The 18,439-nt window shown below is 46.4% G+C and overlaps 1 protein-coding gene across 1 annotated transcript in view; it reads left to right on the forward strand.

Annotated features, from left to right (window-relative positions):
• The window catches only part of DIP2A (disco interacting protein 2 homolog A), an 84,710-nt gene that overhangs the window by 35,117 nt on the left and 31,154 nt on the right, over nucleotides 1-18,439 (forward strand). The window contains 10 exon segments of the mRNA XM_049785490.1: nucleotides 218-346; nucleotides 3,258-3,377; nucleotides 4,056-4,253; nucleotides 7,472-7,563; nucleotides 11,490-11,600; nucleotides 14,802-14,925; nucleotides 15,170-15,279; nucleotides 15,643-15,745; nucleotides 17,728-17,792; nucleotides 18,047-18,140. Coding sequence (XP_049641447.1) covers nucleotides 218-346; nucleotides 3,258-3,377; nucleotides 4,056-4,253; nucleotides 7,472-7,563; nucleotides 11,490-11,600; nucleotides 14,802-14,925; nucleotides 15,170-15,279; nucleotides 15,643-15,745; nucleotides 17,728-17,792; nucleotides 18,047-18,140 — 1,146 coding nt within the window.

Genomic DNA, 18,439 nt, shown 5'->3' on the forward strand with positions numbered 1-18,439 from the left:
TCTGTAAACCTTCGTGTGTTCTTCATATGTGTCTGCAGGTGCCCTGTTCATGGGATACTGGTGTGCCTTTAAGTCAACCAGAAAAAAAATCTGAACAACATATTCCTTGCTTAGAACTCAAAATGGACTTTGAATAAAGCTTTAGTCAAATGGTATTTAAACAATACTGTAAGCTCTTTGGAGTTAAGAGCCTCTCTTGTTCTTGTTTTTAAAGCAGGTGTGCACGCTGCCCCTCCCGATGTCACCACAGGCCTTGTGGAGCACGCGCCCTGTGAGCGACCGCAGCTGGCTTCTGTGAGAGGCGTTCCTCGGGGCTGCAGTGGGAGCATCCTGGAAACAGCAGGGGGTCAGTCTCTTTCCTGAAGCAACGGAGCCCAGGTTCTCTCTCCAAGGCTGGACCTATGTTTTCCCCTTGGGCCAGTCATCAGTCTTGGGCTGCTCTACCCTCGAGATAATAATGCCTGTGTGCACAAGTTTGTATGGAAATGTCTGTGTCATCAGTCAGGGGGGATGTGTGTTTTTTGTTTGTTTGTTTTGGTTTTGGTTTTTGGGCCACACCCGGCGGTGCTCAGGGGTTACTCCTGGCTGTTTGCTCAGAAACAGCTCCTGGCAGGCACGGGGGACCATATGGGACGTTGGGATTCGAATCAATCTTTGGTCCTGGATCAGCTGTTTGCAAGGTAAACGCCGCTGTGCTATCTCTTCGGCCCCATGGATGTGTGTGTTTTTGGGTCACACCCTGTGGATCATTCATGACTGTCCTTGGAGGACCATCTATGGAACCAGGGATCAGACCACAGTTGTCTCTGTAAGGCCCCTCATTTTCTCTCTTCTACCAGCCCTCAGATTAAAGTTGGATGCAGGTGTTTGGCTCTCAGGGAGAGTGGGGAAATAAGAAGCCGTGTGAAGGGGCCAGAGCTTTAATACAGCAAGTTGGACGTTTGCCTTGCACATGGTCGACCTGGGTTCAATCCCTGGCGTCCAATATGGGTCCCCCAAGCACTGCTGGGTGTGGCACAAAAACAAAGCCATGGAAAGTTTCTTGGTTTGGCCCTAAAGTGGCCACTTAGCAATGTGAGTGTCCTGACATCCACAACTCAGCCGTGGAACTGGCACTGCAAGCCCAGAGATGTCAGTGTGCCCCATTTATATGATTTCCTTGGAAACGATTTGCACTCTTTTATCAAAGTCCTGTGAGATTTCTTTTTAATGTACCAGAGTTGAAGTGCAGAAAAATTCAAAGGATCTCAGATTTAACACTGGATGCGTGTGTGTGTGTGTGTGTGTGTGTGTGTGTGTGTGTGTGTGTGTGTGTGTGTGTGTGCTCGCGCGCGCGGTTTGTGTTTGGGGGGGGGGGCCCACACCGGCAGCACTCAGGAGTTATTCCTGGCTCTGCACTCAGAAATTACTCCTGGCAGGCTCGGGGGACCATATGGGATGCTGGGAATCAAACCTGGGTTCGTCCAGGGTCAGCCACATGAAAGGCAAATGCCCTACTGCTGTGCTATAGCTCCAGCCCCTAGGTGCATGTTTTGTTAAGGTTATTTTTTTAGATAACTTCTTGTTCAGATACAGAAGGAAAATACTGAGTCAGTGTGAATCAGCTTTAAACTGATCAGATAGATTCTCAAATTTGACCTATTGCTTTTTCTCTTGAGGTATGCTTTATGCTATTCTTGCCTTCTTTAGGTTTCTGGTCTTTCCGTTTTAATTTTCTTTAGTTTCCTCAGGGAACTAGGGAATAGTACAGTGGACAGGATCTTTGTTTCACACGTTGGCTGCCCTATAGTCCATCTTCAGCACCCCCATATGGTCTATCATTGAGCTCTATCAGGAGCATTTCCTGAGCAAAGAGCCAGGAGTTAAGTCCTGAGCACTGTTGGCTCTGGCAAAACAACAACAACAACAAACAAAATTCCAAAACCAAATCATTTTTGTAGGATTGACTATTGCCAATCCACTGTGCAAATAAGGTAATTCAACTCAGTGTCCCAGAGTAGTTGTTTAATAAGTGTCACTGGAACCACTGGAAACGTATTTTGGAAATTAGAACCTTCTCCCTACTATTGAAAAGGAGAAAAAAAAAATGCCAAAATCCCCAAATAATAGGGATCAGAGGTTGGCACACTATGGTTTATGGATTGTCCTCTTGCTTAGGAGTAGTTTCCTAGGTACAAAAAATGGCTACCCTTTCTGGTTGGTCTGTGTTAGTCTCCTGCATACAACCGGGCCTGTCCCTGCTGCTTGAAGTTTTTACTTCCTGCCCTGTAAGGAAAGTTTGCCAGCTCCTCTTCAGGGAAGTTGGGCAAAGAATAGGAGCAGACAGTGGGGTTTTTTTTTTTTTTGTTTGTTTGTTTATTTGCTTGTATTTGGGCCTCACCTGGTAGTGCTCGGGGGTTACTACTGGCTCTGAACTCAGAAATAGCTCCTGGTAAGCTTGGGGCACCCTCTGGGAAGCCAGGGATCGAACTCAGTAAATGGCCTACCCACTAATGTTATCACTCTAGCCCAAGCAGACAGTTCTTGAAAAGAGTTATATAAACCAGCCTTCAAACATGATGATCAGCCTTTTTCTTTTCTTTTCTTTTTTTTTTTTTTTTTTTTTTTTTTTTTTGGTTTTTGGGTCACACCTTGCGGTGCTCAGGGGTTACTCCTGGCTGTCTGCTCAGAAATAGCTCCTGGCAGTCATGGGGGACCATATGGGACACCGGGATTCGAACCAACCACCTTTGGTCCTGGATCGGCTGCTTGCAAGGCAAACACCGTTGTGCTATCTCTCCGGGCCCAATCAGCCTTTTTCTTAGTGAAATATGTATTATTGCTGGGAATGTAAAATGGTTTAGGGTATGGGGAGATAGTACAAGGGTTAGGGCACCTGTCTTGCATGTGGCCATCCCAAGTTTGATCTCTGGCACTACTATGGTTCCCTTAGCATACACAGAGCCAGGTGTGAGCCCGGAGTACTGCCGGGGGTGGCCAATGGAGCCCCTAGATATGGACAAAATAATTTAGCCCTTTTGGGAAAGACATTGCTAAACTGAAAGTTTGAAAACTGCTAGATTAAACCTTTTGTGGGAAGCCATTCAACAAACATGTCAGTGGCCATTCCACAGTGGCTGTCCACTGGATCTGTGTTGGGGTGGATGGTACATGTATGTTCTGACAAATCTGTGTTGGTGCTGCCAGACTTTGTCTTCATGTCCCCTTCTGACTGCGTGGCATGACTGTGTCGCTCTCCTTTGCTCCTCCTGTGACAGGTGTCCCTGTGAACAGCAGGGTGTCCTCCAAAATCCAGCAGCTCCTGAACACCCTAAAGAAGCCAAAGCGTCCACCACTGAAGGAATTTTTTGTGGATGATTTTGAGGAGCTATTAGAAGGTAAGAAGTTACGAGCTTTATGTGTGCTGGCGTATGCATGTGTCTCTCTCCCTGGGTTGGGGCTCTGCATAAAGTATAGGTAATACTCTCTGTCCCAGCGGTGGTGGCTCTGTGTGCATCACTGATCAGACATATTCTCACAGCTAAGTGACAGCACCCCTCTCCTTTCTGTGCCTCTGCTCTACTGCAAGTTGCTTTTCGAAGGATACTTAGGAGGATTGGTTTTACCTACATTATTGCAAAGGGCCCTGGTTTCTATCCCCAGCAGCACAGGCCTCCCAAGTACCTCTGTGTGGAGCCATGGTGGTCCTCAGTACAAACAAAACCAAACAGAGTTGCCAAGTAATGGAAAGTGAGAGGAAGCTGGCCACCTCTGACTCTCAGGTCTTACTGTGTGATGTGGTTCTGGGTTCTGTGATCACTCAGGCCAGGACCAAGTCCCTCTCTCCCTTGGATAGTGGTACTGAGGAGGATGTCAGCACGCTGACAGGGATGTACGCCATTAGTGGCTCACACTTGATGTGGTTTGATTGACAAACTGTAGTGGCATAATCACGTTAAATAACTTGACATTTATTGACATTCTAGGAAAGAATTAAGAATTAGAATGCTTAAAAATGAGGGTCTGTGCACGGTACTATGAAATGTTGGTATTTAATGTTTTAACTTTGTTTCTAGTCCAACAACCAGATCCAAACCAGCCCAAGCCTGAGGGAAGCCAGACGGTGGTTCTGAGAGGGGAACCTGTGGCCCTGGCATCACCCTGGCCGCTGTCATTACTGGCTGCTTTGCAGCAGTGGGGCACCATGCAACCCAAAGCTCCCTGTCTGACTGCTCTGGACACAACGGGGAAGGCGGTCTACACCCTCACCTACGGCAAGTGTCAGAAAAGCTTGGGGCACTGGTGTAGCAGCTAATGTCACGCACACACACAGCTCATCGACAGCTTGACAAGGAATACAGGACAGATGCCCAAGTGCCACAGTGTCAGACATAGAGCATTGTCTCCTTAATACCCTTCCTCCTCCCTCAGAGACACCCTTCACCAGTGTACTGGTGGGGACACTTGTTTGGTTCAGAGGTTCAGTGAGCCTGAGTTTTGTCCAATTGGAGTGTTGGTAGAATCAGCATTTGTATGTGTGTACACACACACACACACACACACACACACACACACACACACACATGTGTTTTGATGGATCGTAAACATGGAATTTGATGTCTCTCACAGAGTGAACTCTCACACCAGCACTCACCCAAATCCCATTCCCCATGTGCCCCTCTGTCCCTCCTCTGCTGTCCTGTGACTGACCACATGGCTGCCTTTGCTGCTCTCTAAGTTGTGTGAAAGGTGTGCTCGCAGCATGCTGTTTTGTGAGCCAGTGTCCTCTCCCTGATAGATACTGGTGCGTGATTCTGCCCACACTCCCCGGTGTGCCCACCTGAGGTAAAGAGGCTACTGGCACGGGGTGACCAAGGGCACCAAGGTGTCTCTGGGTGTTGGGCACCAGGCTGGATATCTAAGGGACATGGAGTGGGCTGTTAGCTCTGAGACACATTTCCAGACAGTTTCTCAAGTGCTCCTGTAGCTCCACCTCGCACTGTGGGAGGAGCCCTCACTGCCACTCAAGGCTTCTGTTACCTCTGTAGCTCTAAGAAGTTGAGTGGTAGCATGCTTTTTCTGTGGCTGATTTTCCACTGACTTATTTCTGTTTCTTCCTGTGTCTATTTTTTAGTTTTAGTTTTTTGTTTGTTTGTTTTTGTTTTTAGGTCACACCCAGCAGTGCTCAGGGGTTACTCCTGGCTCTACGTTCAGAAATAGCTCCTGGAAGGCTCGAGGGACCATATGGGATGCCGGGATTCGAACCTCTGTCCTTCTGCATGCAAGGCAAAATGCCCTACCTCATGCTATCTTATCTCTCCAGCCCCTTCCTTTGTCTATTTAAGAATCCTCTTTCATGAACTCTAAATCTTTGATGGCCTGATGAGGAAGGCTCCCCATCCCCTGACACCTTGGGAGAATATTGTTGGTTTAACCTTCACATGTAGGGCAAAGCTTTGTGTACAGAGCAGAGGTGGGTTGTGGGTCAGCTTTTTCAGAAAGGGGACAAGATTCATGTATGTTCTCACAGTGCTGCTAATTGCTCAGTGGTGCCTCCATCATCAGTGGGGTGTCCAATGTATACAGGGAGTTCTTCCTAATCCCTGTGATTCTGTTCTGTCCAGTGCCACACTCTCTTAATGCCTGTGTCCAATTCTGGCACCACAGAGGGCCTCTTTGTCCCCTCCTCACTTCAGTGCATCTGGGCCTTCTTGCCTGTCATTGTTTTAGCTTCATTGGCAGGAGCCACAGACAGCTGCTGAGGTACCAGTTATTGCTTTGAACCAATTTAAAGAAAATATTTCTTCATTAAGTCTTCCAGCCAAAAGTAACAATCCTTCTCTTTATTTTTTTTTTTTTTTTTTTTTTTTTGGTTTTTGGGCCACACCCGGTGACGCTCAGGGATTACTCCTGGTTATGCGCTCAGAAGTCGCTCCTGGCTTGGGGGACCATATGGGACGCCGGGGGATCGAACCGCGGTCTGTCCGAGGCTAGCGCAGGCAAGGCAAGCACCTTACCTTTAGCGCCACCGCCCGGCCCCTATATTTTTTTATTTTAATTAATTTATGTGGTACTGCTGCATGCCTTTTGTTGCACATTTTTATAGATATTTGGTATGTTCATTTTTCACTTGTTTCTTGACGTAGCCATAACTGGTAATAATCTGGAGTTACTCCCAGCAGTACCAGAGATCAAAACTGGGCAGATTTCTAGCACCCCTGGCTGTCTTCCTCTCAGTGAGAGGCAGAGACATCGATGAGAACTGCCTCATGAATTGTTGGAAAGGTCAAGTGGATCATATGCCACACTTATAAATGATGCAGCTGAGAGACATTTAGTGACATAAAACTCCATTCATATGCCCGGAGAGATAGCACAGCAGTGTTTGTCTTGCAAGCAGCCAATCCAGGACCAAAGGTGGTTGGTTCGAATCCCGGTGTCCTATATGGTCCCCCGTGCCTGCCAGGAGCTGTTTCTGACCAGACAGCCAGGAGTAACCCTTGAGCACCGCGGGTGTGACCCAAAAACAACCCCCCCCCCCCCAAAAAAAAAAAAAAGCTCCATTCACAGTGAAACAGTGATTGAAAAAAGTAGCATGAGGGGCTGGAGAGATAGCACAGTGGTAAGGCGTTTGTCTTGCCTGCAGAGGTGCAGAGGGATGGTGGTTTGAATCCTGGTATCCCATATGGTTCCCCAAGCCTGCTGGGGGGCGATTTCTGAGAATAGAGCCAGGAGTAGCCCTGAGTGCTGCTGGGTGTGACCCCCTCCCCAAAAAAAGTAGCATGAAAAGTGATAACTATTTATTGAAAAGTATATATATAAACATGTGTGTCTATATATATATACACACACACACACACATATCTGTATTTCTGTATGCAGAAAAATGCAGAAATACACTGACTTTTGTGTAGGATTTTCAATTTCTAAATTTTCTGTAATCCTGTTTCATTTTTGTATGGGGCCAGAGAAATAGCACAGCGACGTTTGCCTTGCAAGCAGCTGATCCAGGACCTAAGGTGGTTGGATCGAATCCCGGCGTCCCATATGGTTCCCCATGCCTGCCAGGAGCTATTTCTGAGCAGACAGCCAGGAGTAACCCCTGAGCACCGCCGGGTGTGGCCCAAAAACCAAAACCAAAAAAAACAACCTAAGTTCTTATAGAAAACTATGATTTTCAGGGCCTGAGCAATAATACAGTGGGTAGGGTGTTTGCCTTGTATATGGTGAATGTGAGTTTGATCTCTGACATTCCTTATAGTCCCCTGAGCACTGCCAGGAATGATTCCTGAGTGCAGAGGCAGGAATAACTCCTGAGTACTGCCAAATGTGTTTAAAAAACAAAAATCAATACCAGAAAACTATGATGTTCATTATAGCGTTGTGCAGAATACTAAAAGTTCGGATGGAGCAGTGGGGTTTGATTGATACATTGAAGTGTTAATTATAGTTATAGTTTCTTACAATTCTTACTATTTTTATTTTGTGTTAGGCAAACTTTGGAGTCGGAGTTTAAAGCTAGCTTATACTCTGCTTAATAAACTGACTAATAAGAATGAACCACTACTGAAACCTGGAGACAGAGTAAGTAACTAGAATTTTACATGAATAAAAACAGACCCTAGAGATCATTATGTTGAAACTTTTATTCCATCAATTGTTAGACTGTTAGCAATAATGTGCTGGAGTCATATTGGCTAGGAGGGTGAAGCAGTAGTACAGCAGGTAGAGCATTTGCCTTGCATGCAAATGACCAGGGTTCGATTCCTAGCATTCCATATAGTCCCCTGAGCTCGTCCATCAGTGACTCCTGTGCACAAAGCCAGGTGTATGCCCTGAACACTTCCAGGTGTGACCCAAAATTCAAAGTAAATGGCTGAGGTGATAAAAGAGCAGGTAGGGTGTTTGCCTTGCACACAACACATCTTTGTTTGATCTCCTGGCATCCCATTATGTCCCCAAGCCCCACCAGGAGTAAATCTTGAGTGCAGATCAAGAAGTAATCTCTGAGCATTTCCCGGTATGTCACAAAAATAGACCCCAAAATTCAAATAAAATTGGTGAGGAAATCATTAAGTCTGGATGAGAGAAGTTCCTGATTCTGTCAGTGATGACAGTTTCTTTTATTCTCGTTGTCCATCCTCTTGTTTGTCGCTTCTTTGTTTGCTTTTTGATATCTTAACTGCAATGAAAATGTTAAAGGCAGATATTGTTGTTAAGGTTTAAAAACATGAAAAAAAAAAAGATTTCAGAGCATGAGGCCAGAGAGATGTACAGCAGGGAAGGCGCCTGCCTTGCGTGCAGCCAACCTGGGTTCAATCTATGGCATCCCATATGGTCCCTGAGCACCTCCAGAAGTGATTCTGAGTGCAGAGCCAGGAATAACCTTTGAGTATTTCTGGGTGTGGGCCAGAACCAAACTAACAAAGTTTTAAAACTTAAATTTTACTTTACAATTTACTTTGAGGGGCCGGAGAGATAGCATGGAGGTAAGGTGTTTGCCTTTCATGCAGAACGTCATTGGTTCGAATCCCGGTGTCCCATATGGTCCCCCGTGCCTACCAGGAGCAATGTTTGAGTATGGAGTCAGGAGTAACCCCTGAGCACTGCCGGTGTGACCCAAAAACCAAAAAAAAAAAAAAAAGTTAAAAAAAAATTTACTTTGAGGGGCCCCCGCGAGGGTGGCCGTTTAGAGGTAAGGTGTCTGCCTTGCAAGCGTTAGCCAAGGAAGGACCGAGGTTTGATTCTCCCGCCGTCCCATATGGTCCCCCCAAGCCAGGGGCAATTTCTGAGCGCTTAGCCAGGAGTAACCCCTGAGCATCAAACGGGTGTGGCCCGAAAAACCAAAAAACTAAAAAAAAATTTACTTTGAAATTCAAGACAATTTCTTTTCACTGTTCTTTCAGTCCCACATACCCAGGTGGCCTCTCCTTCTCTTCCTGTGGAAATGGAGTACAGGGGAGGCCAGACTTCAGGTCTGTAACCTACTCTGCCCATCTGACTGGCAGTGGCCACTTTAGGCCATTTAAGTCTAGCAAAATTGAATAAACATTTGGTTGCCCTTTTATGGCTAATAGCCATAAAACTGATGGCTTGGAACCAGAAAAGCTCATCATGGCCCAAAGTTGTTTTGGGCCGCACTGTTGAGGAACGCTGGGACTATAGACACAGGAGAAAACAGACTCCCCAGTGGGAAATAGTGTTCATAAATGAGGGAACAGGGGCCCGGAGAGATAGTACAGCGGTGTTTGCCTTGCAAGCAGCCGATCCAGGACCAAAGGTGGTTGGTTCGAATCCCGGTGTCCCATATGGTCCCCCATGCCTGCCAGGAGCTATTTCTGAGCAGACAGCAGGAGTAACCCCTGAGCACCGCAAGGTGTGGCCCAAAAACAAAAACAAAAAAATGAGGGAACAGAATCTGTGCAGGGCAGCTACTGCAGGAGCAGCCCAGGCAGCACAGAAGGACATATGCATAAACACTAGACCTGGGAATGATGTTGATAATGCCAGGAAACATGGCCCTTGAGAGTTGAGAGTTGTGCTCAGAGGGAGCTTGTCAGAAGCCATGATAACTTGCTGTGCTGTAACTGAAGCTGAGGCATTCATTTATTCTTGAAAGAAATTGCTGCCAGCATACTCAACTGACTTAAAAGAGCACCCCTGTAGGCAGAGAGTGAGGAAATCATCTGAGAGGTGGTGAGTCCATGCTCCTTTGATGACATGTCTTATCCAAGGGAGTCTGGACAAGGTCCCTAACAAGTATCTGAGAGCCTGTTTCTGTATAGTGGTCTCAACACTGAAGGCCACACTTCTGCAACAGCTGCATCAATCCGAAGAGAATTTGCCTGTTTCAACAAATGGGCTGGTTATAAATTCCACTTCCAGATACGAGCTACAGAATCAATGTAGATAGAGCAGAAATTTTGCCTTGTGGGAGCGGAGTGTTAATTATATCTTGTTTCATGTTCTCCAAAGGCACTGTTAACCCTCAAATACTGTTGATTTGAACATGATATGCTCTGATACTGTTCATCTTATCATTTGCTATTTGTATATAATCTTTATAAATTACGAACATCTTGGCAAGAGTGTACAACGGGTAGAGTGTTTCTCTTGCACGCAGCTGACCCAGGTTCGATCCCCAACATTCCGTATGGTCCTCAAGCTCACCAGAGTGGTTCCTTAGCACAGAGCCAGAGTAAAGTCTGCTGTGGCCCAAAAACAAAACAAAGAAAACAAATAATGAAAATCTTACTCCATAGTAGCCTTAACTGTATTTTACTTGTTTGTTTGGAGGCCATACCCAGTGACGCTCAGGGCTTAATCCTGGCCCTATGCTCAGCGATCACTCTTGGTGGCCATATCCCAATGTGACCTGGTAGATCAAACCCAGGTGGCAAGTGCCCTACCCACTGTATTATTTCTCTGACTCCAGTAGATACTGTTTTTCATTCACACTTAGAATTTTAAGTTCCCTTTTTAAAAAAGTTTGGTTAAAATTAAAATGTAGAATATAATAGAACAGTGGCAGCATGTTGATGGGAGGGGAATGGGGATCACCCATGGCACTTTGGGCCAGTTGTGGAGAGTCTCAGCTGAGTTTTGTTATGCCTTTTGTTTGAATGATGGTGTCTTTAGTTAATGCCTTGGGACAGATAGGTTTTTTCTTTAGGAAGATACTTAGGGAGAATGATTCCTTGTTTAGTTTTTATGTTGGCACAGCAGTTTTAACCAGAGCTCATTGACCATGGGTGACAGCCCATCATGTTTATCCCTGACCAAAGTTTCATTCCCAAAATCAGATCTGTGTGCATTACCTTAAAAGCCCCCTGAGACCACCAGAAATGATTCCTGGGTGCAGAGCCAAGAGTAACCATTGAGCATCACCAGGTGTGGCCCAAATCAAAACAAACAAAGCCAGACATAATGTGTTACCTTGAAACCTAAAAATTTAAAGCTCTTGTTTTAGCTTCATGTAGAAATTTGAGGGAAGTTAACACTAGAGTTACATTTTTGAAATCAGATAATCTAGAACAGGGGTGCCGAACAGGATTTTTACCCTCACTCAAAATGGCAAAATGCAATATGTGTTTAATATATTATTGTTAAAATTATATGCTTTTGTGTGAGTGTTTGTCTGTTTTGGCAGGTCACTGCGTGGTGTGGCTCTCTGACTCTCACAGTTTAAATTTTTTGTGTGTGTGGTTTTTGGGTCACACCCGGCAGTACTCGGGTTACTCCTGGCTCCATGCTCAGAAATTGCTCCTGGCAGGCACAGGGGACCATATGGGACGCCGGGATTCGAACCGATGACCTCCTGCATGAAAGGCAAACGCCTTACCTCCATGCTATCTCTCCGGCCCCTACAGTTTAAAATTTTGGCTCTTTGTGTCGAACTTGTTCGCCACCCCTGATCTAGAATGATCAAATTCCTTCTAGTCAGTGGTTCTAAAATGAGTGTCATTCTTGTGTGGGCTTGATGATGTTCTCTGTGCTCTGTGCTGTCGTAGGTGGCGCTGGTGTTCCCCAACAGTGACCCTGTGATGTTCATGGTTGCCTTTTATGGATGTCTCCTGGCAGAGCTGGTTCCTGTTCCCATCGAAGTGCCATTAACAAGGAAGGTAGCAACCTCCATGATGGGCTCATGTCCCTGAGGGTTCATTCTCCGGTCAGCCATCAGTCACTAGTGCCTTAGTTTTCCCCTTGCTAGAGCAGGCTGTCAGTAGACATTTCTGGATAGGCAGGAGCACAGACCCACCAGCCTCAGCAAGATGGAAGATGTTCTCTCTGTCCTGTTGGTGAGAGACACTCAGGGCCACTCACCGCTTTCCTCTACTGAGTAGACATTGGGATTTGATTTTTTTTTTGTTTTGTTTTGTTTTTCGGTCACACCCAGCAGTGCTCGGGTTACTCCTGACTCTACGCTCAGAAATCGCTAATGGCAGACTCGGGGGACCATATGGGATGCCGGGATTCGAACCATCGTCCTTCTGCATCCATGCTATCTCTCTGGCCCCATTTGTTTGTTTGTTTGTTTTAGGGGGGACATTGGGATTTGAAAATATTTTTCTGACTTTTCTTAGAACCATATACTTATTTATGCAGCCATTCATTTTCTGGCACTAATTGTTATGGATGTATGATAATAGTGCTCAGCAGTAGTTTTGGATTAGCAGGATGGACATTCTCTTGTGTTAATGTTTGTTACTGCTTTTTTTTTTTTTTTTTTTTTTTTTACTGTGTGCTGAATGTGGGGAATATCAGCTTAATGTGCTGATATTCTAGGTAACATTATATTTTTGCTAGAAATAACACTGATCTGATCATTGAAAAAAATAGCATTTTGGGCCTGGAGAGATAGCACAGTGGCGTTTGCCTTGCAAACAGCCAATCCAAGACCAAAGGTGGTTGGTTTGAATCCCGGTGTCCCATTTGGTCCTCCGTGCCTGCCAGGAGTAACCCCTGAGCATAGCCAGATGTGGCCCAAAAAAACAAAAAAAAAGAAAGAAGAAAAAAATAGCATTTTGAGAGCAGATTAAACATGTGTTTTAAAAATACTCCTGGCTCCACACTCAGGATCAATCCTGGCAGGGATCTTGGAGTCCTATGGGGTAACTAACGGGAATCAAACCTAGTTTGGGCATGTGGAAGAATAATTACCCTATCTGCTGTGCTATCACTCTAGCCCCAAATTCAGGTGATAGTTAATCCAAAAGTAAAGTCTACTCATAGAACTAGTATATCTCAGAGAATAAAATGAACAGATAGTTGTATTTGTAAAATAGGATTCTTAAGAAGAAAATTATCCTGGACTCGACTGAATAACACATCAGTTGAAGTAATGGCGCAGCATTAAGGCATTTGCCTTGCATGTGGCTGACCCAGGATGGAACGCGGTTTGATCCCCGGTGTCCCATATGGTCCCCCAAGCCAGAAGTGATTTCTGGGCACATAGCCAGGAATAACCCCTGAGCATCACCGGGTGTGGCCCAAAATAATAAAAAAGAACTCTTGATTAAACGAAAGCATGTATTTGTCTGTAGTAATAGTAATAATATCGGGCCTCCCATAAAAATATAATTCAAGTGGAAATCTATACTATTTCGGCTTTTTTAAAAAATCATATCCTGCATGAGGCCAGAGAGATAGCACAGCGGTAGGGCATTTACCTTGCATGAGTCCAGCCTGGAATGGATGGTGGTTCAATTTCCAGCATCCCATATGGGCCCCCATACCTGCCAGGAGCAGCTTCTGGGCTCAGAGCCAGGAATAACCCCTGAGCACTGCTGGGTGTGACCTCCCCGCAAAAAAATTATATCCTGTACTGCCAGAGATCACTCCTGGAGCCCAGGCATGCTGTATCCACTTACGCCCATAGAGCTGTCTTCCCTGCCCAAATGCTAGTAATTTAAAATTAAAATGCTTCTTGGAGTAGCTGGAGCGAAAGCACAGTGGGGAGGGCATTTGCCTTGCACATGGTCAACCTAAGTTTGATCCCTAGCATTCCATATGGTCTCCTGAGCTTTCCAGGAATAATTTCTGAGCACAGAGCCAGCAGAGTGCTTTTAGGGTGGTTTATGGGTGTGGCCTTAAAACAAACAAACAAAAAGAAAATGCTGCTCTGTTATTTGTAAGAAAAAAACTTTGAGAAGTCAACATTATCCAGAACTTTATAGTTCTTTTCTTTTGTTTTTTTGTTTGGTTTTTGGTTTTTCGGTCACACCCGGCAGCGCTCAGGGGTTACTCCTGGCTCTATGCTCAGAAATCGCTCCTTGCAGGCTCAGGGGACCATATGGGATGCCATGGTTCGAACCACCGACCTTCTGCATGCAAGCCAAATGACTTACCCCCATGCTATCTCTCTGGCCCCTATAGTTCATTTAAAAAAAAAAAGAAAACAACTATGATTCAATTAAAAATTATTAAAAACGGGCTGGAGCAGCGGCACTAGAGGTAAGGCATCTGTCTTGCAAGCGCTAGCCTAGCGCAGACCATGCTTCTATCCCCCGGCGTCCCATATGGTCACCTCAAGCCAGGAGCAATTTCTGAGTGCATAGCCAGGAGTAACCCCTGAGCGTCAACGGGTTTGGTCCCAAAACAAAACAACAGCAAAAAAAATTATTAAAAACAATAAACAACTGGGGCCAGCGTGGTGGCGCTAGAGGTAAGGTGTCTGCCTTGTCAGCGCTAGCCTAGGACGGACCACAGTTCGATCCCCTGGCGTCCCATGTGGTCCCCCCAAGCCAGGAGCGACTTCTGAGCGCATAGCCAGGAGTAGCCCCTGAGCGTCACCGGATGTGGCCCAAAAAACAAAAAAGGAAAAAGAAAAACAATAAACAACTATGGGGACAAGCGTGATAGTACAGCAGGTATTTACACATGCACAATCCAGATTTGATCCCTGACATCCCATTTAGTTCCCCTGAACATTGCTAGAAGTGATCCCTTAGTGCAGAGCCAGGAGTAAGCCTGAGCACTGCCAGATGTGGCCTCCCGAAACAAGTCAATTTTTTTTTCTTTTTTTTTTTTTTTTTGTTTTTGGCTCACACCCGGCAGTGTCAGGGGTTATTCCTGGCTCTGCATTCAGAAGTCACTCAGAAGTCGCTCAGAAGGGATTCGAACCACCATCTGCCCTGGATTGGCTGCTTGCAAAGCCAGTGCCTTACCACTGTGCTATCTCTCCGGCCCACCAAAGTCCTTTTTTAAAAATCTATAATATATGCGTATTTATCAGAGGAATGAATTATTCTAGAAGTATTCTTGGAACAAAATGGAGGAGCTATATTTATGTGTGACCTCACGCCCACCTCTCTTTTCTGTAGGACGCCGGCAGTCAGCAGATTGGATTTCTGCTGGGCAGCTGTGGGGTCACCCTGGCACTGACCACAGATGCCTGTCAGAAGGGCCTGCCCAAGGCACAGACAGGAGAGGTGGCGACTTTCAAAGGTGGGCTTCAGGGTGAGGCACCTGGTATCCTTCATTATGTTAGCTGCTGGCCCTAAGCGCTCTCTTCTCGCTTGGGGTCTGGCCTTGGCTCCAGCTTGGTAGCCATGAACTGGAGGTCCCTGAACACAAGTCCACAATGAGATGGAGACTTCTCTTCCTAGGCACAAGGCAGGCAGTGGATGCATGTCAGCCACACAGAGCCTGGCCTCTGGGCCACAGTCACCTACCCCCTGTGCCCTCACAGGTTGGCCTCCCCTTGCCTGGCTAGTGATCGATGGAAAGCATCTGGCCAAGCCACCCAAGGACTGGCATCCATTGACACAGGATGCAGGGGCTGGAACTGCCTACATTGAGGTACTGACCTGACCACTGCACAGGAGACAAGCCCAGGGCAGAGCACCGAGCTCTTCTGAGGATGAAACTGTCTCTGAGTCCCACTTCTGGGTCACCCAAGACTCGCAGGGTTTGCTCTCACCCTGGCTCTACTGACTTTGGGAGGGGGAGTCAGTGTGGTTGTGAGGGGCCCTCAGGTGCCAGGAGAACACCTCAGTTCGCCTAAAGTGTCTCCTGGAGTCAGACTTAGGGGAGCCTTAGCCTGGTGGTGGGCAGTGAAAAAGCCCGAGGGCCTCTCCTTTCTTCTGAAGAGTCCATGGTCTTGTTTGTTGATTTAATCTCCAGAATCATCACATAATGAATTTTTCTCTTGAAATATTTCAGTACAAAACCAGCAAAGAAGGCAGCACAGTGGGTGTCACAGTGTCCCATGCTTCCCTGCTGGCACAGTGCCGGGCTCTGACCCAGGCATGCGGCTACTCGGAAGGTAAGGCCCTGTGGGGAGACTTTTCTGGCTCTGCCTGCAGTGTCTGGCATGGCTGGCACCTGTCTGATGAGCCTTGTGCAGGGCCTGCCCTTGAGTTCAGGATGTGCCACAGACTCAGCTCTGCTGGACAAGTGGGTGCTGAGATGTCCACACAACTCATAGGGTCCTTTCAGTAGATAAGTGTGTGTCCCCATGTTTTTAGAGAGTGACATCCACACACTATTGATTCTAACCCACACTGACACCACTGACTTCTCTGCCCAGTACCTGGTTTAGCATATGGCAGTGGATGGCCAGTGCCTTGTGTATCTCAGGAAATGGAAAGCTTTTTTTAATTGGGATGCACTTCCTGTAGTTTCTGGTGACTGTTGTTTTGGCCTAAACCGTTGTGCTGCAGATACAGAAATGGAATTTTTATCCACATACTTTATCTCTTGTGTGTAAAATATATAAAATACTGTAACCCCCAATGTTAAAACTGCTAACCACCAGGTATTTAACTTGAGAACTGCTATTTAAACTTTTGTGTAGGGCTGGAGAGAAGAGCTCAACAGGCTGAGAAGAGTCTGTCATGCTGGCCAGGGTTCAACCCCTGCCCGGGTGTGGAGCCCTGAGCACACACCTGGGAGCAACCCTAGAGTACTGGCCAGGAGTTACCCTTGAGCACCATGACATGTGGTCCCCAAACAAAAACAAAATCTTTTCAGACAGATACTTGCAGTTTTCCTGTTGTGATACTAGAATGGAACAAAACTAGGTTTTAAAATGAATGGCTTTTTTTTTTCTTTTTTTTTTTTGGGTTTTTGGACCACACCCGGTAACGCTCAGGGGTTACTCCTGGCTATGTGCTCAGAAGTTGCTCCTGGCTTGGGGGACCATATGGGACACTGGGGGATCGAACCCGCGGTCTGTCCAAGGCTAGCGCAGGCAAGGCAGGCACCTTACCTTCAGCGCCACCACCCGGCCCCATGAATGGCATTTTTAACTACATAAATACGTCTGTAAAGACAAGGACTGGCCTAAGGACAAGACAGTAGACAACAGTAGAAATTAGGCAAAGGATTTAGGGTGTTTTCTTATTGTTGTTCTTTTTTGTTTTGGAGCCATATCCTGTGTTGCTCAGTGTTTACTCTTGGCTCTGCTCTTTGGAACAGTCCTGACAATGCTCTACTCTTAGGGGACCATCTGAGATGCCTGATGTTGGAGCCTCGTTGGTGGCAAGAGCTTTCCTTCTGTACTGTCTCTGGCCCAGATGTAGGGTATTTTTAAGAACTTTAGTTTTGATTTCTGGGCCACACCCAGCAATGTTTAGGGATCACTCCTGGCTCTGCACCCAGGAATTACTCCTGGCAGGACTTGAGGGACATATGGTTTCCTTCAGTTGATTAAATCTTGTCAGCTGTATACAAGGCAAGTAAGTTCCCTACCTACAGTACAACTCTCCAGTCCCTCAATGACTTAATTTTTATTTGTTTTTTTTGTTGTCGTTGTGGTAGTACTCAAGGTTTATTCCTGCCTCTGCCCTCAGGGATTATTCCCCCACTCCCTAACTAAATTGGCTGTCCATTTTCTTTGAGGGAGAGAAAATTAAGGAGAGCATTTTTCTTTAAAAGGAGGTTCCTGAGATCTTCCCAGGTTGTTAGCTGGGAAAGAAGGACCCTGGGGGCTTCGCAGAAAAGAATCTCTGGATGTGGGGTAGGAAGGGGATGTCCAGGAAATCCTTCACCCACCCTCACCTCTTCAGCTTCCCTGTTGCCGGAGTGTGCATCAGTTGTGTTTGCATACAGAATGTGTGTCCTGGACTTCTCTGTTGCTTAAGAATTTGAACAGATAGCCAGGATCAGTGATTGGTTGGTGCATGCTTTCCTGGTTTGCTTAGATCATCTATGCTGATGATGTCATCACCTGAGTTTTTGCAAAAGCGCATGAAGGTCTGAGAGAGGGTCAGACAATCTGTCTTAACCATCTTTGTCCACTTTCAGCCGAAACATTAACAAATGTGCTGGATTTCAAAAGGGATGCTGGCCTGTGGCATGGAGTGTTAACAGTGAGTGTTGTAAGCTCAATGATTTCATTGCTGGTATGAGGGCTTTCTGATGTTTTATAAAACAGTAACGATGCCGAGCCCTGTTTTCAGGTGCCGTGATTAATCTTTAATTGTGCTGATTGCTGGAATGCTATATCTGAACTGAAATGTGGGAAGAGCATTGGTTTTTACGGTGGCCTGCCCTGGTGTGGCATGCATGCGTGCTGCTCGCTGAGTGCTCGTAAGGATGCCCCTGAGCTCCTGTCTCTTTTTAGAGCGTCATGAACAGGATGCACGTGATCAGCATCCCCTACGCACTGATGAAGGTGAACCCACTCTCCTGGATCCAGAAAGTATGTTCCTATAAAGGTAACAGGAGATAGCTCCATCCCTTGGCTCATGCTTGGGAACGAGAGAGAATAAAGCCCTCAGGCAGAACTGCAGCTGTGGGCCGAGAGCCCTGAGGGGGGCGTGTGCTGGACCAAGTCCCAGGCAAGGCTTTGGAGGGCTGACCTGTGACCTGCATGTGCACAGACAAGTCTGTGTGTGAAGGCTCTTTTTATTTTTCTTTTGGGCTATACCTGGCCATGTTCAGGGGCTACTTCCTGGCTCTGTGCTCAGGAATCATTCCTGGCGGGCTTGGGGGACCAAATGGGGTGCTGAGGATC

This window comes from Suncus etruscus, chromosome 13, assembly GCF_024139225.1.
Source record: "Suncus etruscus isolate mSunEtr1 chromosome 13, mSunEtr1.pri.cur, whole genome shotgun sequence".
Classification (NCBI taxonomy): Eukaryota; Metazoa; Chordata; class Mammalia; order Eulipotyphla; family Soricidae; genus Suncus; species Suncus etruscus.